The sequence below is a fragment of the Anneissia japonica genome, unplaced genomic scaffold (assembly GCF_011630105.1).
Source record: "Anneissia japonica isolate Jap-2015-1 unplaced genomic scaffold, ASM1163010v1 scaffold21_len1647178_cov195, whole genome shotgun sequence".
In the NCBI taxonomy this organism is placed as follows: Eukaryota; Metazoa; Echinodermata; class Crinoidea; order Comatulida; family Comatulidae; genus Anneissia; species Anneissia japonica.
Window position 1 is genome coordinate 1572668 of NW_022750455.1, and position 26853 is coordinate 1599520.

General features: G+C 31.8%; 1 protein-coding gene across 7 annotated transcripts in view; it reads left to right on the top strand.

Moving 5' to 3' along the window:
• Positions 1–26853, top strand: part of LOC117121370 (kazrin-like) — a 64596-nt gene that overhangs the window by 23284 nt on the left and 14459 nt on the right. For 5 of the 7 annotated variants that reach the window (XM_033266550.1, XM_033266551.1, XM_033266546.1 and 2 more), the window contains exons 3-7: positions 12011–12110; positions 12589–12810; positions 21923–22230; positions 22342–22576; positions 24714–24755. In XM_033266550.1, coding sequence (XP_033122441.1) covers positions 12011–12110; positions 12589–12810; positions 21923–22230; positions 22342–22576; positions 24714–24755 — 907 coding nt within the window. Of the gene's footprint in view, positions 1–3164; positions 3384–12010; positions 12111–12588; positions 12811–21922; positions 22231–22341; positions 22577–24713; positions 24756–26853 lie in introns of those variants that run through there. The other 2 variants (XM_033266552.1, XM_033266549.1) reach the window with 2 other exon arrangements.

Below are 26853 nucleotides of genomic sequence, written 5' to 3' on the forward strand. Positions count from 1 at the left end.
AATTCAAATACCCTGGAATTCTTTGAATTGTGTAGTCTTAATGAGACGCTTAGATCATTCTTCTAAAACTGACATTGACAAGACAGTTTTTTCAGTATTTGCTATAATTTTTAGGATTATGGATTATTAGGTTGATTTTTGGATTATGGTGTTTTAAGTTGATAATTCAGGGATTCTTTGAAATTTGTGAACTCTGTCATACTTAAATATTATTAAATAAATAAGTCAAAATTCAATAAAAGATTTTTATTTAATGGTTAAATCATAATCAATATTTTTTTTGGAAGGTGATTGTGGATAATTATGAATAAGTGAGTTAATAATTTATGAATTCTTCAAAATTTTCTTAGCTGCAACTCATGCTTTTACTTGGAAAATGTATCCCAGTTGAACCTCTGCCTCTTGTCATCCTGTACAAGTAACTCATTGGAGCATTTGTCAATGTAAACTGTAAATATGGAAAAATGGGGTTTGCCTATAGGGAGAAATTGTTTGTAGTTATTTTTTTCCTATCTATTTATCTTGAAACATTTTATCAAATTATTAGCATTCCTATTTCAAATTTGACAGTTCACATTATATAACTACAAAAAATGGTCAAATTTCTGTATGTATTTTTTTTTTTTTTTTTTTGAGTTAAATGTAAATCTTTAAACATTTTACCAAATTTATTAGCATTCTTTTTCAAATTTGACATTTTACAAAAAGTCAGATTCTTTATGTATTTTTCTTCTGGTTCTATTTATTTCAAATTTGAGTGTTACATAGTGTGGCTTGGCTATTCCAACAAAACAAGTCATCTGTTTTCTGGTTCTGTTACTAACCTTAAATCATTTTACTTAGAGTTTAGCATCCTATTTCAAATTTGTGATTTACATTTTCCAATTCTTCATTATTGAATTTTTGAACACAGATGTCAAACGTAATAATTATGGATTGAGATAACTGGGTCAGGCTTTGGGTAGGGCAAGGTTATGGGTGGAGCAAGGTAGTGGGTGGGGAAAGATTATGGGTTGGCATACCAGTGTGTTAAAACTATAGCTGATGAGCAATGACGAGTTTCTACTTATGGAGGATAGGACATTTGAAGACTTTTAAAAGCCCTGTCCAGACTGTCAAATGCTGTGACAAAAACATGTGACATGCCTAAATATGGTCATGATGACATCACATCATGACCATATATAGGCACATCATGACTATATATGGGCATACAACATCTTTTTTGTTGAAGAAAATTTGGTAATCTGGACAGAGTTTTAGAATAGTTTATTAATAACTACATTTGGAAACTTAACAAGTCAAAAGTCGCCAAAAGTTTACGTATGGTATACTTTAGATGAAAAATGAAATTTTTGGTTTTAAGGGAATATTTTGCAATTACTACAATAATGGACAAAATGAAGGGAATATCCAGACATACAGTATCCTAAAGGAAAATGTGAAAATTACAATCTTGCGTCCCATAAAGTATGCAAGATCCTAATATATTGGTTAACTATGGAGAATCTTTATAAAATTTGGGAAGATATTTTGCTATTAGCTTTGGCTATTTTGACTCTCCCAGACTGTGGCAGGTGCTGTTATTTTTTTTTATATTTGTAATATCACTTTGTATTATTTGTTTTTCTTTGCTCAAACTATAAAAATAAGTAAATGAAATTTATCAGTAATTAGTTTGTATAAAAAAAAAAAAAATGAGCCGGTAGTTGAGATCATGAGCATAAGATCAGATAAGGTTCAGATGAACTTGCTTGTGCCAACTTGTACTAATCTAGCTTACCTTGACAGTTTTATGGAGATTTGAATTAATACAGTACATAATAGTACTTTCTGTAAAAATGATAGCTCAAAATGCTGTATTTATTTGAATAAACATCTCACAGCCTTTATGGGAGTGAGGGAGAGGGGGGACATTTAATTGAATGATGTGGTTATTTTTAGCGTATACAATAAAATTGATACATACAGTACTTAGGATTGGATTTATTCAGTGTAAACACCAAGGATAGTTCAAGAAAGTCTAGAAGAAGACTTATTGCCAGTGGGGTCCTTCTGGTGGTGATTGGGCAGTACACCGGGAGACAATCCCTGACTCTTTTCCGAAGAGTGTACTGCGTTCTGTAACTTGCACATGGGCCATAATGCACACAGGACCAATGGCTTAAACGTCTCATCTGAAAGACGGTGCGCTATTGTAACTTGTATTTCAGCCCTCTAGCTAAAACACAAGGAGAGGCAGCAGTAGAAATTGAACCGGGGACCTAGAGATCTCTACGGTTCAGCGCACACACAGTGATTTTGGACAGGGTTTTATAGATCTTATATTAGCCATAGTATAATTCTACTTACTGTAAGTAACCATGTGTAACAGAATTGCATTTATTATACTTAAATTCAAAGTCATTTGGAGAGGAGGACATTTTGGAATAAATAGGTCATGTTTTCTGTTCCCTTCCTCCTTGCATCTTTTTTTTTAACATTGCATCTTTTTTTTAACAATGAAAAAAGACATCCTAAAAATCCTGCTGAACTCTTAGCAATATAGATGGTAATACTATATATTTCTAAATCACAGTACTATTTACTTGTTCTTCATTACATTAAACAATGTCTCAAAATGTAACTATATTTAAATGTATTTTATTTAATTTATTAATTTAACTGTAGGTATTTTTAAATATTTTACATCTGAGATTAGAAAAAAAAAAAGAAGAAAAAAAATAAATAATTCATTGTACTTTTGAATTAGAATACACACATTACATTTGTGAGGCTAATCACGCATTGAACACACATTAAAATGTAAAGTTTCCTGTCGCTAAATTGGTGCACAGGTCTTGAAGGCCTTAGGTTACCACCAGTACTTTATATAGATGTGTACGTGTTTAGGGTGGTTAGTCCATACCTCCTTCCAGTCAAGCAACTTGATTGGTCGGTTTCCTTCCATGTCCGGTAATCACACAGGAAACTATTGAGCTCGAGGCCGGGTTAGCTTTTTAAAAAGTTTGGAGAAATAGCTATCTTTAAACTCATCATAATACGGTATGCATCCCATCCAAGTCTGCTGCAACGTGATTGGACTGCTGCATAAAACCCTGAACGAATGAGTAGAGATTTTTATCACAAGAAGGAAGAAACATTTAAATTAGCCGAGGGATAGATCATTCATGCAGTTGAATCTGGACTGGGGTCATTGGAAGTCTTGTAAATTGAGAGGTTTCCAATTCGGATTATTTTAGCGATTTTATTTCGAAGACATGGGGTCTCGAATGAAGCGCCATGAACAGTGGAAGTTTCAGCACGATTTTTGGAGCACATGCAAATTAGCAACAATTTCTGAATCGATGGAAGCGGCATTTGTTTTTGCTGAGAACCAAAAGGTGTGTTGTCAAGGATACAGTAGAATACTAATACAGGTCTCTCTCCAATTAAAGACCACTTTTGGGACGGGGGTTTTCATGGTCTTTAGCAGCTTTGGTCTCTAATTAGAATAATAAAAAATAAAAAACAATTGTTAATTTTGGACCACAGAAAAGTGGTCTTTAATTAGAGGGAGACCTGTATTATACTTTTTTTATTTAATTTTTCAGATGTTAACAACAATTTTTGCTCTGAAAAGCTATATAAATTTCATTATTTCTTAACTGTTATATTCTCTGTACAATTTTGTTGTCTCTAAAACCTTAATGAAATTATGTTTCAGTTTTGTTATGTTGTTTTCTATGTTTTATGATATGAGAAACTGTTTCAAATTAGCAAAGTATTGCATTCATTCTCTTAACATATTCAATAAATAAACAATAAATTATTTCCGACAGTAAAATGATCTCTTGTCAATTTGCATTAGACAGTATTATAAATGGTTGAGATGTTATATATTAAATTTAAGTCATGTTTTGCATTATGTTTCTTAGAGATACTGCAATTTTTAAATAAAATGAAGCAAGTACAAGTAAATTTATAATAAATAAATAAGAAATTTAGTCAGATGTATTAACTGGATTATGCATCAAACTATATCATAAGCTTTGCAAAATTGTGATGACAACATACTTTAAAAGTTCCGTACCAGTATGTGCACTAACTAATTATAGGAATGAAAAATACTCTAGAAACCGAGTCATAGATGGTGGAGTTTTTTTGTTTTGAGAGAAAATCCTGTTATTTCATAGATTTAAACCCAGGACCTTGGAATTTGAAGGCAAGCATCTTTTGATCAAGACACATTTCCAAAGCATTCTATTTTTACTCATAAAGGTTTTCTCAACTTCTAGAAACTGTACCAACACCATAGAAGTTGGAACACAATTTAAATTGCAAAATAATTTTTATTATTATTATTATATTGTATTATATACTAAGTTAGCATATTTTGTCCAACAGTAAAATAAATATTTCAAAAATACTATTATTTTTACAGATTACAATACCATAGAAATAGTACTGGAACACCATTCAAATTACAAAATTATTTTTTTATTATTATATTATACTAAATTAGCATACAGTGACTATTTTGTCCAATAGTAAAATAAATATTTCAAAAATACTATTATTTTCACTGATATTCTGAGTACCTGAAACATTGTTCCACCGTATGTAATTTGGAGTAACGAGCTTAAATTAGTAAGACCTCATTAGCTTGGTATCTTCTTAACAAGATTTACTGCTGCTCTTATTAAATTTCCATCCTTTAACCCTGAATTATAGTTCAACTGTAAAGGAGCAGTAATGGTGAACCAGTTCAATCTCAAATCTATAATAAGGCATAAATCCTACGTGTGGTTCTAGTCAGTTGGTTTGAGTTATTTAATACACATTTTTCAAGATTGAATGAAATGGTATTGACCATAATAATCTTTAAAAAATAGAATTTACTATTTTAATTGCCTAATTTGTAAGTTGAGTAGCTTTTAATAAAGATGAAATTAATTCCTCATATAATTCTTCATTTTTGAAATGGTAACTGTTTTAAATAAAAAACAATTTTTAAATTCCATGGAGAAATTAAAATTCATTAAAAAAAGTGAGTATTGGTTTATTTCATTGAAATTTCTCTGTCGAACTATTGGTATTGGCAGGTATAGGAAACCAGGTGAACCTATTTGACCAATTTTTGAATTTCTCAAAAATCTCAAATAGGAAAATATGTACATAATTTATATTGATTGAATAAAACATTTTAATTTGGTAGCTTGCCCAACACGTTAAAAATGAGATTGAGTAAAGTTTGGAAGGTTGGGTGTATATTCCAGGGACCAGAAAAGAACTGTAATAATAGTACCAGCAGTGTGGTAAGACCTGGCCTACTGTAGGTTAGATATTTGAAAATGTACTTGTAAGTATGTTAATTCCAAAATATAGGATTTGGATTGTATCAGAAAAATTCTTTTTATTTACAATAACTTTTCTACTTTTAATGTATGGCTAAAAGGCATATAACACAAACGCATTTTACCAAAACAGTGAAATATTAATGCATAAAATTATCATTAAACTTTTAGCAGGCTTAAATTAACTGATTTGAAACTGTTCAGGTTGTGAAATATGCATGAATATGTGTATCTGTCTAATAACAGATTTTCTTATTTTTGATCAGTGACTTGAGCTGTTAGTATAGTACTTCATACAATTAGGTGTGGGTGTAAAACTATTATAATAAAAACTACAGAATTGTTTGTTTTTTAGGTAAAGAAATATGACCAAAGTGCTACAAATTTGGATAGCATGTTGCTTTTCTAGGAAATTGCAGACAAGTTGATTTTTTTCTCTACTTAGTACTATACAACATTTACCACATATATGTGTGTTCCAAAAACCGAAACGTCCACTGATTAATCTCAAATAAGATAGTATAATAAATACTCCAAGTATCGAAATGCACACCATCATGTTGGAATTCAATATTTCGACATTAATATGTCATCACATTATACTTTCTCATATGTGTTTGTTTTGTATCTATAATAGAACAAGCACAATGGATGTAAAATAGATGGAACTATTCAAATATATTAATATTAAATTCAGCTCACACAGTGTGTAATACAAAAGTATCTGAAGCAAGTATTGTTTGTGGCATGAATTATTTATATTTTCATTAGCCAAATTGATCAGTATGTTTCAAGAATGAATTTTAGTTAAAAGGTTTTTCCTATTTGGCAGAGTAATGGTTGGTACCACATAATGAAAATACAAAAAATTCATTTTAGAAGTACTGTTCTTAAGTTGCCGCCTGCATCACGCTTAGTATTTTGTGAAATTTGTGAAACTATTTGGCTCAGGCTGGGTTTGGATTGCCAAGAAGGCCTGGAAAAATGTTGTGCCTGCGACCATGAAAATTGAAATTCCTCCAGCATCAAATATTATTTGTACACTATAGGCTTATAGCCCAACAGTTTATTTTTTGGAATTTTTCCCCCAGAAAATGCCTCCAGGGCATATACAAATTACAGTGTAAAATAAAATTGATACCTTGTTTTGCAAATTCACCATTATTTCAAATAAAAATAAACTTTTATTTTTGGAATTGTACCATAAGTGATCAATTGGAAATTTAAAACTAAAAATTTTGGTGTTTTTTTTTTTTTTTTGTATCATGTGAAATGATAAATATAAAAATCTTTAGAATTAAATAAATACAAAATAAATATATATACTGTATCGGTCCAATTATTGATCTGTTTATGTCACATCATAGTTGTTGGTGTAGTGGAATCTCTAGCGAGAGCGTAACATAGGTGTGGTTCTCAAATACTCTTTTTCTCAAACACTCTCTTGTTTTCTTTCGACAATAAAATTTTATTTTTATTTTGTACTTTACCTAAAAATGCTTTTGTTATATTACTATTTTACTAAAATACAAATATTTTAATTTCCTGCCATCCTCTGAAGGTCTTTCAAAACAAGTCTTGCCTAAACATACCCTGGGATGTGGCATTTAAGCTTCCGATGTACCGGAATAAAATAGTTACTATTCATTAAAATAGGTACAGTTTCACTTTAAATAAGCCCATGGTGCTGAATGATATTTACACTTTATTTTTGTGGTTTTGCAATGATGATATTAATAATTATTGTAAAAAAATACTGCGCTACAGAAATTCACCATTCACCTTCAAGGCCTTAATAAAACGTGCTTATAGTAAAAACAGTGTCCTTGTCAATTCATGGTGTCTCCGATAACAATGCCAATATTTAATTTGTATTGATATTTTTCTTATTGGCCCTTTTCACACACACTTGTATATATCCTCAATAAAGTCTGTGGAGTGAGACGGGTAATTTTACAGTTGGCTGGTTCTGTATATCTGGTGACAAACGCATGGAAGGGATTCAACCTCATTGATGTTTTTGCGCTTCCTTGTGCAGTCACACGAAAGGATGCACCCACGGCAACCCTGACACGTGTGAAGTGTTGTGTACTATATGCTGATGCGTGACTTGTTCACATGGCTGTGTATTTTTGGATCAGATCTCTTTGATTTTGTATTTAAATTTACCAGTTTTGACTGTCATGTCTATGCCCTTGGTAAAACCAATTCTAACACTCATCTGTAATAAATTTTCATTATTATTATTATTATTATTGTTTTTGGACCAGAACAACAGACTAATTCCACTACCGTTTTTTAATGATGTGCTGAGTGTCAGTGGCAGATCCGGGAATTTGAAGTAGAGGGGGCCCAGAGAGGGACTTTCACAGATGGAGAGTCTATACTACCTCAGTCCCACCATGGTTGGGGCTGAGGGAAGAAGATTTATGATTATGGCACCTCTAGAGGCCGGAAATGGCACTTTTAGACTCAAAATTTGAGTAGAATTTTTTTTTCTCAATTTTTTTTTTTAATCCATCACTGGTTTTTAAAGCTCTGTCTACACTTTCAAAATTTACTTTACAAATTTGTGTGATGTACCCATATATGGGGATGATGATGTCATATTACACCCAAATATGGGTATATCACATTTTATTTATATATCCCTTAAAATTTTATAGTGTAAACAGAGCTTTAAATTGCATAGAAGCCTATTGTGAGGACTGGGCCTACTTTATAGAGTACCACAGTCGTGTCGTCACAACACCAGGTGGCGCCCTCATGACGTTGGTTATTACCGTTCATTATGCCTGAATGACTTCATAATCTTAATGGTTTAGAATATGCTTTCTGGAAATAATCATTTTAAAACCTAATAATTTACCATCAAAATGTACTAAAAACACAAAAAGCTCGCATTACATTAGTTATCGAACACATATTTAATCATCAATTAACATTTTTACAAAGAAAAATTAAGATACAACTTCTTAATAATTACTTTAGAAATTGGGATCAATGGTTTGTGGATAGAGAAAATGGCGTCAGTTAACGCATTATTGTTATTATTTTATTGTTACTTGCATTTTCTAAGTTGGCCTATATTATTTCTTTGTAAAGCGCATAGGTGCAATGTGCAGTATGCGCTATATAAATATAACATTATTATTATTATATATTTTGTGTCGCCGATAGCAACAGAGTAGTATCATATGGTATCGTGACGTAACACTAGTACTCTATAGTTCTTATCTGAGGAGGTTTGTTCCAATAGTAGTTTGGTAGCATGCTTCTTGAACTAGCATTGATTGCTGTAAACTACACATGGTGGCACCCCAGCCATAACTGCTTAGCCAGTTGACAGTGCTTTGCCACTGTAGCACATAGGCCAATTGTCTTGCCACTTACAATAAAATCTGCAGTTCTCAATACCATTTTAAAATCTGACAGCCAGAATACTGACTTATAGTTATAATAGACAATAAAGTGTTAGTTGATCGAGTTGGTAAGATTGTCAGTGATGTTTCTTTTCCCTTTTTAATAATGTACATGATTCATTAATTTGCAATTAATTGGATGGTAATTTATGATATGCAGTCTCCAAATTAGCTGTGTCAAGAGAAAAAGGATGCTCCAATGGCTCGTAATAAACCCTATCAGCACTTCCATTCCCACTCCTAATATGTGTTTCAAATTATCAGTATTTATTTGCTGTAAAGATAGTATTTTAAATCCAGAATGTTCTAAACGCTTAGTTTGGAATATTTCTTGTGGCAAAATGCAAAAAATATGGTAGCGTACACTATTTTATAGGGTGATCTCGACTTCGTCTCGGGACATAGTACAGCCTCTAGATTTTCTCGGGCTATAATATCAATCTGTTTTTTTAATAATCGATTAACAGCAATTGAACATATATTCCTGTAGGTTGTACTATAAAGAAACTTGCATTTTGCTTTAAGTTTAACTTTGAAGCAAATTACTTTACCTAATCTGACTTATTAAAACATTTCTTAGCAAAAACTCTTACATCGGAAACATAGGAAGGCAAATCATGCTTCAGCCTGCGTGGGTGTTGATCTTGTGTTATATGTAGGGTACATGTTTTCTATGATGCACAAGAAGTTAGTTTACAACATCTTAAACTAACAACCATCCTGTTTAGTTAAGTGGTCAGATGTGGGATATGAGATTAAACATCACTCACATACTGTTTAAAGCCTATTCTTCATCCATATCTGGTTATTACTCCAGTAATTATTACCAAGGTCTAGCTGTTTATCGGTAATAATAATGAGGAGCCCAAAAAAAATATTTTACAGAGAATTCAAAGTGATCCTTTAGGAATTTCTACAAATATATTTGTTGATGAATGTTGTAAATATATGATAGATTGTTAAGTCTTGTACTTTTTCCATGTTTTTTTTTTTTTTTTTTTTTTTTGGTTAATATACGCCAGTAATTAATATAAAATACTGTTTGCCGATGTAATAATAATTGAAGATTCGTCAAAAAAATTTACAGAGAATACAAACTGTTCCTGTGGGAAGGAATATAAGTAATGTATGCAAATCTGTCTTTTATGTTGTGTAGGTCTACATAATTAAAGTGCTGCTATAGGTTGTTGTTTAATTTGAGTCATGCACTATTTGCATGTGTGTACATTCTCGCATGAGTTCTGTACTTCTAACATGCTTGTAGTTCGTACTCCAGATTAACAACGGATTATTAAGTTAATGATTCAAAATTCCTAGGAAAAAAATATTAAGATCTCATTTGGGAATTAACTTATTTAAATATATGCAAATATACTATTGCATACATGTATAAAATAACAAGTAATTGATTCCTAATACATTTTTTTTTCTAAATCTAGAAAATTATGTTGTTTCATAAGTTTCTTAAAATAAATTTATATTAGATTAATTTTTTCTGATATTTAAAATATGTCCTATCATTGGTCAGTTTGATAGCCATTGTGAGACTTCTTCAGCTAGACTACACCTAGGACTTGATTTTTTTTCCGGTATTAGAAGTTTAACTATATTCTTTATGAATGTAAGTCATAATTTGAGTTTGCAACCAGAATAGTTTAAGCCAAATTTGATGTAGAACAAATGTTTGTTTTAAGAATGCGTCATTAGTCACTCATTGTACATGCTTTCACAATTTAACATTCAACATACGATAATGGATAACTTATTCTTTCACATTTCTACATGCTTTCACAATTTACATTCTAGGTTACATACAATACTTGTTGCCTTATTCATTGAATGTACACAATCCTAATTTTTTTCATACGCTCTTACACAGTTTACATTCAGATACCAGTAAATTGGGTAAATGCTACATTGTTCACTAAATAATAGATATTTTTTTTTTTTATCATTTATGTATTTTTCTTCCTAACAAATTGACATTCTCACAATATATTTTTGAAAGTCATACCTTCTTTTTTGAACATCTTGCTGAATTTTATTCATTTCAGTAAAGCCCTACTGCAAATTAGAATATTTTTTAAAAATCATAAATATTTTTTATTTTTTTCCCCATCGATCTGTAATATTAAATAAATGGTCTACCAATTTTTCAGGATGAAATTTAAGCAATGCATTTTAAGCTTGAGTGTTTTGTATATATGGATTCAAGGTGCGGTGATTTTCCCTCAATCTGCTAAAATATTTCCACCTGTTAAATTTTTCTTGTTCGGTTCAGCTTTTGATCCTAAGCGGAAGTCTATTAAATGGTGTATTTGTTGATTCCCTTATGTGTAGCCTACTGCAACCTGTCCCTGAATTTAAATTTTGAAGTTAGGAAGTTTTAACTGGCACATTGGCCTAGCCTGTGAAAACCTGCTTTTAGTTTTTCGGTTGTGTTGTATGTTTTAAAGTGTCATTCTCATGAGTTGATTTATTATTAAAATTAAGTTTGGCATTTTAATATTTCTGTCAGAATTCTGAGTGCTGAGAAGCATCACTCACATATAGCTATGAAAAGCCAAATCTGCCAAAAATCTATATTGCAATTCATCATGAAACTAAAATATATTTTAAAACATTTCATGTAAAACCAAATCCTCGAAATCATCTCTGATATTGTCGAACCATAAATTTTTTTATGAACCTGTAATTTGACAAATTCCGTAAATCATCTTTAGCATAAAAAATTATTGTAGAAATTGGCAACGTATGGTTTGCAACAGCTTAAAGAATAAGAAGCATTTTTCAGGCGTCTGAGTAGTGTCTGATCAAAAGGATAAAATTGAAGCAAGTGGCCTGGGCACTCAATAATTGTTGTTGCCTGCTACTAATATTATCACTGTTTGTATTTCTAGAATCAAATGTTTTTAGATAAGTGCGGGCAACCTTGAAATCTATAATTTAATGTTTGCTAAAGAAATGTTAAATTTTGCTGGCGAGCCTCCAAAATTTTTGGAAACTGTAGTCGGCCAGACGCCATATTGGACAGTTTGTTGTACCATATCCAAATGTATTGCACTCTTCTGTCTGTGTTTTGCTTTTTTTAAATAATTAATGTTCCCAAAAATGTTTGAGTTTTTCTAAACTATTCCTATAATGAGAAATTATGTTTTGTCTCACCCTTTCTCTTTGATGTTTTCCAGACGGACGTTCTTTGGGAAATGATCAATTAGCTAATAATCTCAAATTTTTTTTTATCTTATCCAGAGCGCCAATCAAGAGGTTAATGCATTAAAATCTGAATTAGCAGAACGCGATCGGCGGTTGACGGAAATTGGGGAACACGGCAATATCCAAGATAACAAAGGTGTGTATTAACAAATTTTAAATAACTGTTGCATCCCTTGGAACGGTAGAATCACACCGTTTTGCGGTTCTGGTGATTGTAATAGTAACTCTATCAATCTGATAACTTGATTATCGGTTTGGTGAAAGTTAAAACTGTCAGGGAGTTTATGTTTTTTGTGCACTCAGGAGCAAAATATGAAATGCTATCTCTTGTTGACTGTCCAATTCACAACTCACTGGTTATTTATAGTTAATGCTTTTGCATTTCTTTAGCACAAAAAGTTAAGGTCTCTTGTCTTCCTATAATTGGATGTTTTGAAAAATTGATTGATATTTTTGATAAATGATGGATCGAGAGCATTGATGCATGAGAAGGAAATTAAATGAATGAAATAGTTAGTATTATTCATTTTATTAGATGTATTACTGCATTACATGAACTAAAAGTATGAACAAATGAATTAAATTTTTAAATTGATATTTATTTTATTCACTAGAATGGCAAAGACAGCAGGAAGAGAACGAACACCAAAAGGAATTACAGAAACTTAGAGATAGAAATAGCAAATTAGAAGCTGAGAACAAGAACTTGCTGCGGCAGCTTGATGACTTACGAGTCATCAATAGCTACCAGACTGAAATTCCACAGGCAAGCGAGCTTCAAATTCAGCTAACCAGGACTGAGCACGACTTGGCACGTGCTAAGGAGGCTCTTACAGGTATATTTGTTAATCACACCGACATAATTGTTTGTTTTTTTCTCCATTTTGTAATACTTTGGTCTATATCATGAATACTTACCTGGATGAACGGATATATGCCAGTTTCCTTTTTGGCCACATGCCTTCAAAAATAATGGAGTCGTCTGACCCACACAGTGCATATACAGTATGTCTATTTACTGTCTGTAATAAGCCTATTTTTCCCGTTTTTGCTTAATGCAAAATTGTATTAGTGGCGGATAGTTTCCCATTAAAATTGATGTTAGCTTAAAGTCAGGGAAAAGTCCTCAGGATTCTGTCGCCCGTGACGATTATAGTATCTGTCTATATATATGTTATAGACTTTCCATTCCAAATTTCTTCACTGCAGCCTAGCACTTATTCCACCAGTGTGGAAAAAGAGAAATTTAATAAGGTTCTGGTTCTGGTGGTTAAAGCCAACCTCACAAGGACTCCAAACATAGGAATATAATTATTAGGAGGGGTAGAATAGGGTGGAATAATAGGAAAGGTCCACCAACAGTTTAACAATGCCAATGCTCATGTGATTGTGAGTTTCTTACCTGTCAGATCCATGCCCATGGGGCCTGAGGCGATATGGCAAGTCTTTAGGAAGAGCCTATTAGCTGAAGCTTGTCTCAACTGCCCCATTACAATATTTTTTTAGTATACTCACATTCCATACACTAGGGGAGAATTAGTACAGAAATAATTGCATCCAAAAAATTCCTAAAAAAAGTTATTGTAAGGTTTAGGCTTGTACCTGTGTGAAGGATTTGCCTGAAAATTTCATAGATTAAAAAACGCAAGGAATTGGCTTATCGTATATCAGAACTGTATGGTACAACTATCATTTTGATGTTTATAGATATTATATTGTCCTTTGTGACAAATCTAAAGATTAGGCTAAAGTCAGTGAGTCAAGTTAGGATACAAGGGTATTCATGATATTTACCATACATCATACATTAAGTACCTTCTTTATTTCCTGCCTGCATTCATCATCTTAATGTGCAGTACTGTACCCTGGAAAGTATGGATATCTAGGACCCTGGATGTTTGATGCACTACCCTGGAATTACGTAAATTCATATTTAACTGGGCTGTTGTTGTTCCTGTAAATATTATGGATTCAGCATGACTGACCTACTTCTAGGAAAATATAAACCGTTGTTTTCTTGGTGGTTTTTTTTTTCAGGTTTTAGTATTCTTTTTTTAGCTATTGAATTTTTTGGCTCATTTCCTTTACACCAGGTCAGAATTCATCAGGTCAATCATCATAAGTCATAATTTGTTGTCATGGTACAATATATAATGTGGATAAATAAGTTGATGTTTAAATGAGGCCAATTAAAGGCCTGTCAGTCAGTCAGTAAGCAAGTAACTTGTACCAACCACAAAAGGTCATAGTCGTTGCATTGTTTGCTGACAAGTTTTCACCGATTCTCTTCACTGGAGACAATATTACTCAATAAGATAACTCTTTGAATACCCTCAGGAAACTGACTGCCAGATCTCACACATTGATGAGACTCGTTCATCCTCAAGGGGCAATATTTATTCAATACTAGTGGATTAAATCTTCATTACATTTCTGACACCTTACAAAACAACTAATTTGATATGTTGGAATTAGGTTTTGGTTTTTGAGCTGGGTCTACTGTACAATATCAGATTTTTGTTTTTCGGACACAACACAGAAAATGTTTGATTAGAGATATATTTGATCATATATTAACAAATTTTATATGGTCACATATATCTGATCTGATCAAGATATATGATCAGATCAGATATATCTGATCATGTAAAGTTTGTTATTCTAGGTCATAAAATGTATAGTAAACTGTTTTTGAGAAACGGCTTCTAAAATTTATGACCTAGGTTTTATCTCTGAGATTTAAAAGACAATTTTTAATCAGATTTTTTCTGAAGAAGCAAAGCATTTATATCCAACTTATCAAATTCTTCGTAGATACAATTTTAGTTCTATTCGCATAGTCTAAATTCTCTAAAAACTAGGAAGTTTTCTTTTTTTTCTGGATTCATAGTGAGGTTGCCCATCACTTTACTTTCCATCAATATTATTATAGTCAGTAGCTTGCAGTTAAATCACTATTTAAAAAAAACTCCACCTTAAAGCGTTCTTAACTATCTGTGGTGTTAATGCATGGATGAAAATTTCTATAAAAAAGATTTCAAATTCTTTTTGTTGAGTGTAAGATTTTATTAAGAAATACATTTATAATTGATTACAGACACAACATCTTTATTTGATGTAAAGTGGTTATCTATAGGCGCTGGTACTTGTTTGTGCAATCCAGTGTGTATGAAGGGCCCGATTTGAAGCGATGATAAAAGACTGGGATTAATGCATGACAGGAACTCTTGAATAGTCAATTTATTGATGACTCAAATCTTGCGCCGCGGCATACATTTAAGATGCGTTTGGTGAATAATCACAAATGTTGGCTTATTGTTGTTGTCGTGTTGCTTTACATTTATGCCTAAAATATGTATAAATGTACATCATTCTGTACATAAATAACAGATGTTGACTAATTTAGGATAATGCCTACTGTATTAATCAAATGGTTGATTGATTGATAGTTTAAATACAGTTTTGAACACCCTTTTCATCATAGTAGTTGGCCAAAAGCCATACTCCAAAATATTTTAATGCTCTTGTGTCCAGATTAATTTTTGTGTGGGAAATTTCTGCCAAGTTTATTAGGATCGTAATATAAATCATCTTTGGGATTAGGTACAGTATAAAGAGTGATCAGTTAAATGGGGATGAGAATTAAGGAGGTTATTTTATTTATTGATGTAACTTTTTTTAATTTTAATCATAAATCATATAATTCATAAAGTTAATTAATTTTATTGAATTGAATCAATTTTTAAAAATATTAATTAATTTTGTTTAGCTTAAAAAGTGAATTCAGTTCTAGCATTAGGCGCAACAGGTGTGTGTACTATCAGACTCAAGGCTACGGAAGGGGGAGGAATTTGCATGTCCCGTGTGGAAAAACACCTTCTCTATTGTTTGCCATATCTAACTAGGCGTATAAATGGGTGCCTGGCACAGTAGGATGTGTGTAATTTTGGAGAGAATTAGACTGGAGATGAGTTTGTTATGCACAGCTAGAAAAATCCCCAGGGAGAGGAGGAGATGGCACATTGCGCATGACTATTTATGTATCTAAAAATGATGTATCCATCCAAAAACTAGTTCGTACTACTTTTGTACAACGTGATTAATGTAATCGAGAAATAAAAATATACCGTAATATAAAGTGTTTTTATTAAATTATTTAGTTCGAAGATTGCCACACTTTTGCCAATAACAAACTTAAAAGTTATTTATTGCTTTTCTTTTTTTTAAGTGGTAAAAAAAAATAAATAGGCCTAAATGTTATTTTATGTTGTGCATTAAATGCCTCCCATGAACTAAATCTCTTAATAAGGTGTAGAGATCATCCATTTTTTTCACCATTTACACGAGAGTACAAAACATACTCTTTTTTTGTGATGTCCTTTTTCCTGAAGTAAAGAAATGATGATGGTTGTCATTTCCAGATCATCATTTTATATATTTTCTTAAAAGAGTACTTACACACTCTCCTCTCCCTCTACATGCCGGGATGTTAAGGGCAAGAACTGGATCGTTACTCATCAACGCCCCTAAAAGGAGCGAAGTGAGGAAGGAAGACCAGTGTCTTAACCACCAAGTATATAGCTCCACCTCTTTAACTAGAATTCAGTCTTCAAGAGATTTCATTGCTATCTCACTATTTCTTTTATAACCAAACGCCATCTATTTTTTTCTGCTTATACTGTGTTTATTTCAGAATTTCTTCTTTTTCCTTTATTGGTCCTTATATGAGCCCCTTTCCATTCATACTGCAACAGAAAGCAAAACGTGATCACTGATTCTTAGGCGTTGTGGGATGCATGCCATTGAGGCTTGGCACAGCGCCTGTTACTGTACAACTCTTTTGGTGGTGACTCCTGTGGATTGTTGTACCAAAGTATTGAGCATTAGTTGAAGGACAATGATAAAAAAATTAAGTCCTCCACTATAGAGTAATTTCTTTGTTTTTTATTTTTCTCTGACTAAGAATTTTTATTTTTTGGATGATGTTGACATTACTTGTTATTGAATTATATGGTAGGAAAGCCCATTATGGAATAGAGGTTAGCTGGCATTAGAAAAGACAACAAGAGAACTATATGCGTCACATTCTGCATGTAGTAGGATAAATCACCAAACACAAAATTGTCTTTATGAATATTTACACGTTAATTTTTTTTTTTATCGAGAAGTGCTGGCTACAAAATACCGTACACCAAAAATTGGGGCAAAAGTGGGGAGGACGGTTTGTTTATACACTACTCAGACAATAATTTTTGCATGAAATGTTGAACAAAAATCATCTGATTTAAGTTTTTTTAACATGCAAAATTATAAATGTTGGTGATGCTATAATGACATTATATTGCTGATGATTGTTTTGCTTATGCTGGGTCATGTTTCAGTCCCTTTTGATACATAAGCTCTTGAACAGAGTGGTCGGATGTGTGTTGTTAATGACTTTGGTAGCCCTGTAGCAGTCGGTAAAATCTAGGCCAAATATGGCTTCATGACATCTTCAGTGCAAACTTGAGGTTAGGTGTTTTTTTCAAAGGGAAATATCTTACCTAGGAAAATTCAACACATTACTTGTCATCTGAATTGTCCAGTTGCATTCAATTTGTTGAAATTATACCCTGGGCTTTACTTGGACAACGGAAACTTCTAAAATCAAGCCGAAACTAGTTCTGGGTACCATAATTTTATGATTTTATTCAATCAGTCAGTAATAATTTTGTCTGAATACAAATAATATAAGGATAGCAGACTGTTAATGGGAGATATCAGGATAATCCTCAAAGTTTCTATGGAATTAAATTCTAGAGGGGTCAAATTTATTTACAATTTTAACATTGTTCCATATCAGAGAAAAGTTTGAGTTTCTGTTAGGTTTAATGTGTTTGTACATTTGTGGCAAAGACAAGCTAAACCAGTCACTCGCCGCAAATCCTGTTTTGGAGATAATGGCCAAAATATGCTGGAATTTCAAAATTTTGGAAATCTATTTTATTGCACTAAACTAACCTTTATATATCTATACACATCATGCTTATGCTGTTATTTTCCCCATTTTCAATGTTAAAACAACAATTTTTAACGATTTGGTGATGGTTTCTGCCTAAGAAATGCCTGAAATCGTAAACTTTGAAGGCTGATTTCTCAAATATTGTTCTTTCAACAGCTGTATGTTTAAAACTTGTGTAACTTCATAACGAAGTGTCAGATTTAAATGATTCTTTTACCATTTTATAGCTCTCATTTTACTGTTAAACCCTGTATTAATAACTAAAGATTGATTTTTCCGACGAGTGACTGGTTTGGCTTGTCTTTGCCACATTTATAAATTGGAACAAATCAGTTCTGATTCAGTAGGCATAAGAGCCACATTACAACCATTTGTGTTTAAGTGGTTGTTATGGAATTTATGTTGTCAATTTAGTACCTGGAAAGCAGTTATTTAATGAATTTCATTATTTGTTTTTGTTTGTTTTTTTTTCTTCAAAATTTTTATTTAAAAAGGGTAATTCTCTAAATATGGTAGTTTGTCTTTGAAACTCTTGATTCTAAAAAGGGTGCTGGGCATTAAAACAGAAGGTGTCAGTGACAGGCATATTTCATATAAAGCAGTAGATAGCCCCTGTGGAAGTGAGTTTATGCTGTCTCTTATACACATCTAGATGTGTATAAGAGACAGTTACACGAGATAGTATTAGTATTTTTTGCTCTGTCTACAAACACATTTGGTATGCTAATACGGTATGTAACAACCAGGATCTTTAAAAAATGCTCTGATCATATTATATTTCTAAAGCAAGTTATAACATCAATTTATCAGAATATGACACAATGTATAGTCATGAAGACAGGATGCAGGGAAGCGTTTAGAACAATGATATAAGCAAATAGGATCGTATGTTCGACTCTGTTTTATATTGTTTGTTTTTGAACAGGAAATTTCCAGTTTTTGTGTCTCTTCATTCATGAATGTACTGTACATAAAGAATACCTTATAAGTTATAGGAAGTGAATAATTTTACTGTAAAAGTATGCCTAGGGTGAATTTTCTTTTTTACTACAAATACCTTTCCAAAGATAGGAGTAGGAGTTTCCACATCCACATAGTGTGGCATACCTAGGGATATTGAAATTGGGGACTGATGGGGGAAGGGACATGAAAGTGAAGTGGGGCTTGATGATAAAGTGAAGGGTTGCTAGCTGGCAAAAAATGGTGGTATGAAGTGATTTTTAATTACTGAAGTGTAATTTTTTCCTTTTTTGAAAATCAGGGGAAAAGGGGTGCAAAGTTTATATGGGGGGAGGTGAACCCCCGAAATATACTATGGTGTGTATTTTTCTAATTAGTGGCACTGTAGGTTGATCGTTAATACACTCGCCTTCTAATCCCAGGTTCCTAATGTCCTATCAAGTCAGGGTTTTTTGATCATGACCTTAGAAAAAACTCCGCATCTGAAGCCTCATAATAACTTAGAAGCAGAGGTGGCGCTAGAAATTTGTCGTCAAGGAGTCCGACACGTCCAAAGGAGGTGTCCAATCCAGGGGGCCGACTAGGGCCTCGGTTGATGGCCAGGAATAAAAAATCACTCGTAAGGTTCACAAGGAAAATTATTATGGCTTATTATGGTCCAAATTGTGTTTTTAGACCACAATATTAGGGATTAGCAATCAAAATAACATTATTTGATAAGCAGATTATTACTTTTTTAATTTGTGATACGACGACCTAGTCATGGCGTCAGACGACAGTGGGGTCCAGGGCTTTGCTGCATAGACATAAGTTTGCAAAGCATCTTATGTTTGCTTAGGTGTAATCGTGTAAAACTCATTTAAATCAATGTATTCATCCATTTATTTATCAATGGTATTTATTCTATTGAATGTCAAGTAAAATACTTTGGCCAGTGGTAATGGATCTTACACCTTAGAATCTATAGTATTGTACTACAATTTATGAATAGATGATGCTTCATAAACTCCAGATAAGGATCATTTATACTAATGACACATTCTTTTTAAATTATATACAATCATCAAGCAGATGAAACTTTAGAGAATATAATTAAAGTTGAGTAGCATACTCATGACTTTGTTATATTTTTTCGCTGTTGAGCCAGTTATCTAGTTAATTTTGCAATTATGGAAATGATAAAAGCTATTAAACAAATTAAACTGGACAGTCCTTCATTTCATAGATTCATTCTAAGTCTCATCAAACAAACAAGTAATGTAAAACTGTAAAGAAATGTAACATTTCCCTACAATTTGTGCCACTTTATGATCATTGAGCAAACAACAAACATGAATAAAAAGGGGGAAAACATAATTAAAAGTTAAAAAATAGGAAGGGAGGACCATCTTTACAGTTAGATCATTCATTTGGTTTACATTTACTGAAATCTTTAAGGATATATGGTGATATTTATTCATTCAGTGTAGAGACTGACTGCTCTCATTATAAAGCTAGAAATGTATGTAATAGATATTTATTAGAAATACAAAATACAGAATTCAGAAACATTATATATATATATAAGCTCAAAATACACATCACTTTCAAAAAACACTACACATGTAAAAATACAACCTAAAAGAACAAAACAAGTATTAAAATACTCTAGTAATGTTGTATAGTATGTATTTACAAAATTTTTATTTTATTTATTTATTTATTTTATTTATTTATTCAATCGTCCAACAGGACCAAGAAGGTCCCACTTACAGGCGAAGATTGTAGTAAAATATTTCTATGTACAATATAAAAATATAAAATATTTAAAATTCATCAAATTATTAAAACATTGTAGAGTTAAATATTACATCGATTAAACACATAAAAATTACGTATGATAATTATTTAAATGACATTTAAATACATATAAAGAATTAGAAAATTAATGAATTGCATTAAATTGTGTGTATGAACCACTTTTTAATAAAGGATGTTATCTGATATTATATTTTATTTGATAAACCTAGAAATGTATGTAATAGATATCCAGAAAAATTATATGCAAGCTCAAAATACACATCACTTTAAAAATACACTACATATGTAAAAATACAACCTAAAAAACAAAAAAGTATTAAAATACTGTAATATTGTTGTATAGTAAGTATTTACAAAATTTTAAAAATTGCATTAAAATATTTTATGTGTATGAACCACTTTTCAATAAAGGGTGTTATCTGATATATTTTATTTGATAAGATTATATATTTGATACGATGTGATACATATTGTGAATCGATTATTAATCAAATCAAACAAATTTAACTGAACACCTGTGTGGAACCTGATATGATCTATTATTTCCTCTGAACCTGTTTGTCCTGACCTTTGGGTGGAGTAATTTACCCAAAAATATTCAGGTAGTAATAGCATTATGGACTGAGTGGGAAGCATCAGTTATTATGCATTTTGATTTATTAGACATCATCTCATTATGTGTAGGTACACTAAAGGTATTCTGATATCTTAATGTCAGTGCCTATAATCTTACTCACTTTGTCAATGGCCTTATTAAGTTTCTTCTTTATTATGTTACAGAGTGTTATAGCAGATTGTTTGACAATCAAGTTGTCTGATATGTCATATTTTCTATACAGTAATATCAATCAATAATAATAATTTTTAAATCATTGAAGAATTTCATCTGGTTCTGTATAAATTATAGCTGGATTGTTTCTTTTTTTCATTTAATTAGAACCACAGAGATAATAATAATAATAAATATTATCTCAGTGACGTTTCTGGTCCAATCAGGTACCTTTCCTCAGAGTGATTACATGTTGGGATTGGTCTTATATATTCCAATAATGTATATTCTAATAATATAATAATTCTGATAACAATGTGTTTTTTTTTTTTTTGTTATACAGAATGTATGAGTTGCTTTAAATATTTGTTTTTCCTCTAATCCTAATTGACTTTTTGTTTTTGGTTACTTTGAACAGCAATGAAGGCAGATAGAAAACGTTTAAAAGTTGAGAAAGTCGACCTACTGAAACAAATGAAGCAGCTATATCGTACATTAGAAGCCAATGAGGGCAGTGTTCGTAGTTACATTCATAAGTTTGAGGAGCAAATCATGGAAAAAGACAGCGAACTGCAACGGATGCAGGAGGAAAAAGAAGAGATGGATAAAGACAAATGGGAGCTACTTCAGCGAGCGAAAGAAGCGGCAGAAAGAGCGATGGGACTGCGGAATAGCAATGAGGAAAAGGATCGAAAAATAGCCACATTAAAGCACGTCTTAGATCAGGTATTTTTGTTTTGGAAATTTTTTTTAAATGCATAATATTTTTGCATTATTTTTTTTCTTTGAAAATATTTTCAGCAAAATATATATTTAAAATTTAAAATTTAATTTCAGTTGAGAAGAGAATTAAGTGAGGTCACACATCGACCCGTAGAAACAACTTTTCCTATTCATATTACAACTAGTACGCCATATGACACGCCTTGTGACACACCCCTATCTACACCCTCGGGGAAAGGCTCTCAGGATGGTGATACAGATAACGACACAACATCCCTGATTCCAAGTGAGAACAGCTCACCGCCAATGTCAAGGAGTCAACGCTCGCAGACACAGTCGATGATAGCAGGTAAAGCCAGTCACAACACGCCATTCCATTGTAGGACACATGATCTGACTCACGACTTCCTATACCAACAACATTAGATAATGTCTCAAGTGACTTATTTAAGCCTTCGACTAAAGCACTGAACGAGTCACTAATATTTCTTGATCCGTAGATTGACACCATCCCATCCTTTGTGTTTTCAAATCCAAATGTGAAATGATGCAGAAGTGCATTGTAAACATTAATACATATGGGTTCAATTATCAAAGAACTCCATTGAATACCATCTAGAAAACAAACATTTGCCAAAAATTTTCTCAAACGTACCTAACTAAAGTACTTAAACAAACACTCACTCAATCATCATAAAGAGCAATTAACAGTGTTTTTTTTATTTCACATTTCTCATCTGTGTACTTTTTAAAATTGCTGTAATGCTTAAACATCTAATCAGTTGCCCCATCCAAATTTACATTTACATTTCTCATTTGATTTCAAGACATCACTCATCTGTTAACAGCTTTTATTTATCAATTTAGATACAAAACTGTTTTGTTATGTTGTTTTTTTTTGTGTGTACTGTATTTGTATATTTGAGTGGCATGGCAGTAGAACTTGTATCGGCTGTTAAGTTGGCAAAAGGAGTAGAACAAGATGTTGTTAATTTGGGAATGGGCGTGAAATTGATGTTGTCAAATACAACTTCCTTCCCGAGGGAACCTTCCCTGTAATCAGAGATGCCTGACTTGATTCTTTTCATCTTCATGTTTTCGGATTTAATAGAATTAATTATAAAGTGTATTGGTTGCCATGTTATTTTCAATATACACCTAATAACAAGACAGCACCTATCAGATTAGCAAATTTAATTTGTATTAAATTTGTATATTCTTTTAAGTCAATACCGGTATTTGTCGCAGAGGGTTGATTTTACAAGGCATTACATCAGAAACAAGGTCCTTTGTTAAGTAACGCATTCACAGTCTTGCCTACATAAAACAATTGAAAATTATATTTACATGAAAGATAGTATTAAGAAAATAATATTTTGGTAATATTAAAATAAATAAGATATATTTTGGGTGGTGCTTTATTTATACCAAGATAATTCATTCACACAATAAACTTCTTCAGGTAACCATGATTATTATTTTTAGTTTTAGTTTTCATCAATTCAGATAAATTTGATGTTAATACAAAACATTGATAAGTGGTGTTTCATATAAACAATTTGAACAATTACAGAATACTGTGCTAGCAGATGTTTAGTATCAATTTTATTTTCAAATTTTCAAATAACATTATATAAAATATTGCTGATGTTAAAATTACATAGCAACCAACCACAATCTTTTAATACAAACTAAATTATTTAAGTTCACCTTATTTAACTTCATATCTACATTGTAGAAAAAGATAATTATGTAGTAATCAGAATTCAGTATAGTTTTTCATCTTAGGTATAGCTCTATAGTCTCAACATAGGATGTGTGGTTTGTAGAAGTGTTTGCTATCTGCTTAAAATTTACAAATTTTTAAAAATCTTCTCAACAAAAAAATCAATCAACTGTTGCTTTACAGAGAAAAAAAGTAAATCATCACGCAATAATCTGTTTAAAAAACGAAGACAAAGAAGTGGTAAAGTTTGATTGTTTTTAGATTGTAAAAAAAGTAAAGACGAAAAACAATAAATTTATGACATGATTTACAATACTAACTAAAAATTATGAATCGTTTATAGGGTCAATAACTTAGGCACCACATGTAATGAATAACGTATCATTGCAACGATGAAATCGTTGATGCGTTTAACAAATGATTTCCGTATGTAAGTGGAAAAACTCCCTCTGGTTATGTTTGTCACAAAAATTTATAAATTTTTGACAAAAACGTAGATTTGATGGGATATGTTGTCAGGCTGGCCTACTACTGTGTCATATGTAACAGAAAGGGCCCAAATGAAGGTTTTCCCTTATTCTCCTAAAAATCTTATCAATTTCACGATTTTTCCCTGTTAAGAAAATGTATCCAACTATATAATACTTAGTGTTAAATTTATTTTTGTATGATTCCTTTCCCCGTAACCCCCCGTGCCAATTTCACGCCCTTTCCCTTCCAATGCCTTGCATTTTGTGTGATGGAACATACTTTTTTTCAGCGGTGAAAGGCCAAATGGAGAAGATGTCGAAAAGTTTTAGTTGTGAGTAGAGAAGCTCTTCGTAGCTTCCGCCGTGCATCTAGCGAGCATGCTATCCATTAACTTCTACGGGACTAGTTTGTCCCCCTCTCTATCATCAACTTGTTTGTCTCACTTTTTCATCAACTTGTATGTCTCCCTCTATCAACAACTTGTGTTTCACTTTGTGTCTATGTACTGTAGTATCTGTTCAACCACAACATGCTAACAACTTAAAGCCGCAAACACACCTGACTTCTTTTGGTAAGAATTACCGACCGGCTAGTAGGTTTACCATAAAAACTCCAGTGCAAATAGCTCAGTAACTTTCCCTGAATACTTACCGAGCCGCACGGTGAGTTTCACCAAGTCCAGGTTGCCCAGTAGAAACTTACCAAGATAGTTTCACCAAGCCAAAAATTTCTCGTACGAACATGGCGACTCTGTGAGCTTCCTGAATACCTTCACTGGAATAACCTTTATCGGTCTGCTGAAAATCATGCATGCGTATAACATGAGGTCAGTTATTTCCCTCTTCGGATCTCGTCATCTTTGTGTGTCAAAGCATTCACGAAGCAGAAGTAAAAGTCACGATGTAGCAACCTCCTTATTTGCTTTTCACGGTCTAACCGTGACTGTGGTAAAACTTACCGATTTAAAAAAGTCCAACTGCGGACAGTGATAAGATTTCCCTCCCGTGGTCTCGGTAAGATTTTTACCAAAATAAGTCCAGTGCGAATAAGGCTTAAGTCATTTTACATATATAGTAACTCATATTGAAACACATGGAAAATAAGGACAAATTGATGCTGTTGTTGTTTGGCTCAGATATATTTTATAAATTATATGATACAAAAGGGACTAAATTAGTATTTTCTGTACAGCTTTGGTTATAATATGCTTTAGTTTGGGGACAGCCATTTATTTTTTAAAGATTTTTTTACATTTTTTATTAACTGCACAAAAACTGAACATTTACAGAATGTTTTCATTTGTTATACATTTGTAAACATTGGAATCAAAAAATAATCCTTATACATTGGACATACTTTGAATTTGGGATAGAAAAATAATGAATATAAATGAGATATGAATAATCTAAGATAAGTAAAGTAGTTTCTAATTTCGTCTTTTGAAATGTCGGTAAATGCATTTTAACATAAAATAAATTAAGTGTATTAAAATAACTTCAATGTTTGTGCACAGTTATTAGTGCTCATAAATAAACGCTGCATGATTAGTGTACATCACATCCATCAGAAAGTCTTTCTACTTTGATAAGGCAAACCATGGAAATTACATTTCATAGTTATTATTATATCACATCCATCTAAATGCTTTTCATTGGGATTTCATACACTGTCATTTAGTTTATTAGTTGTAATACATAATGGATTTATGCATGAATACAAACATGTTGTGAAAACTTGTATCATTAAAATATATATGAATATTTATCATTTCCTCATTAAGGATCATTCAGGATAGTACATAGAAATGATGAATACCTTATCTACATTCATATTGCTATTTATACATAGAAATAATTACAGGAGAAAGTATGAATATTTGTGATGCTATTGTAGAGTTTAGTATTATGAAAGTTTAAATTAATTTAGTTAATTTTTAAGGAAATGTAATTCATTATACTATAACATAAAACACACTGCAGTTTACCCTGTTTTAATCCTTATTCATATTAATGTTATTAATATTTAGTACATTTAGAAAAGAAACAATTGTTAATAATACCCAATTTTCTACACTTCCATAGTATTTAAGAATTAATTATATGTTATTAATACTTAACTCATGAATAGTACTTTTAAAATAATTTTCTTCTTCCGTTCTTCCTCTTGTTATTTTGATCTCCCCTTCATTTTCCCCTTCTCCTTACTTCCCGCTTCGGCTGCTTACGCTTAATTAATTATGTGTGTTTAATAATTAGTTACCAGCTTTCAACTTCTTAATAATTATGATATTTTATCAAATCAGTGATATAATAACACATAGAAGCTAATGATAGTAGTGTACAGATATCTAACCACTGTAAACACATTAACTACCTGTAAATACCTTTAACCAACTGTAAGTACCTTTAACCACCTGTATGTAAATAATT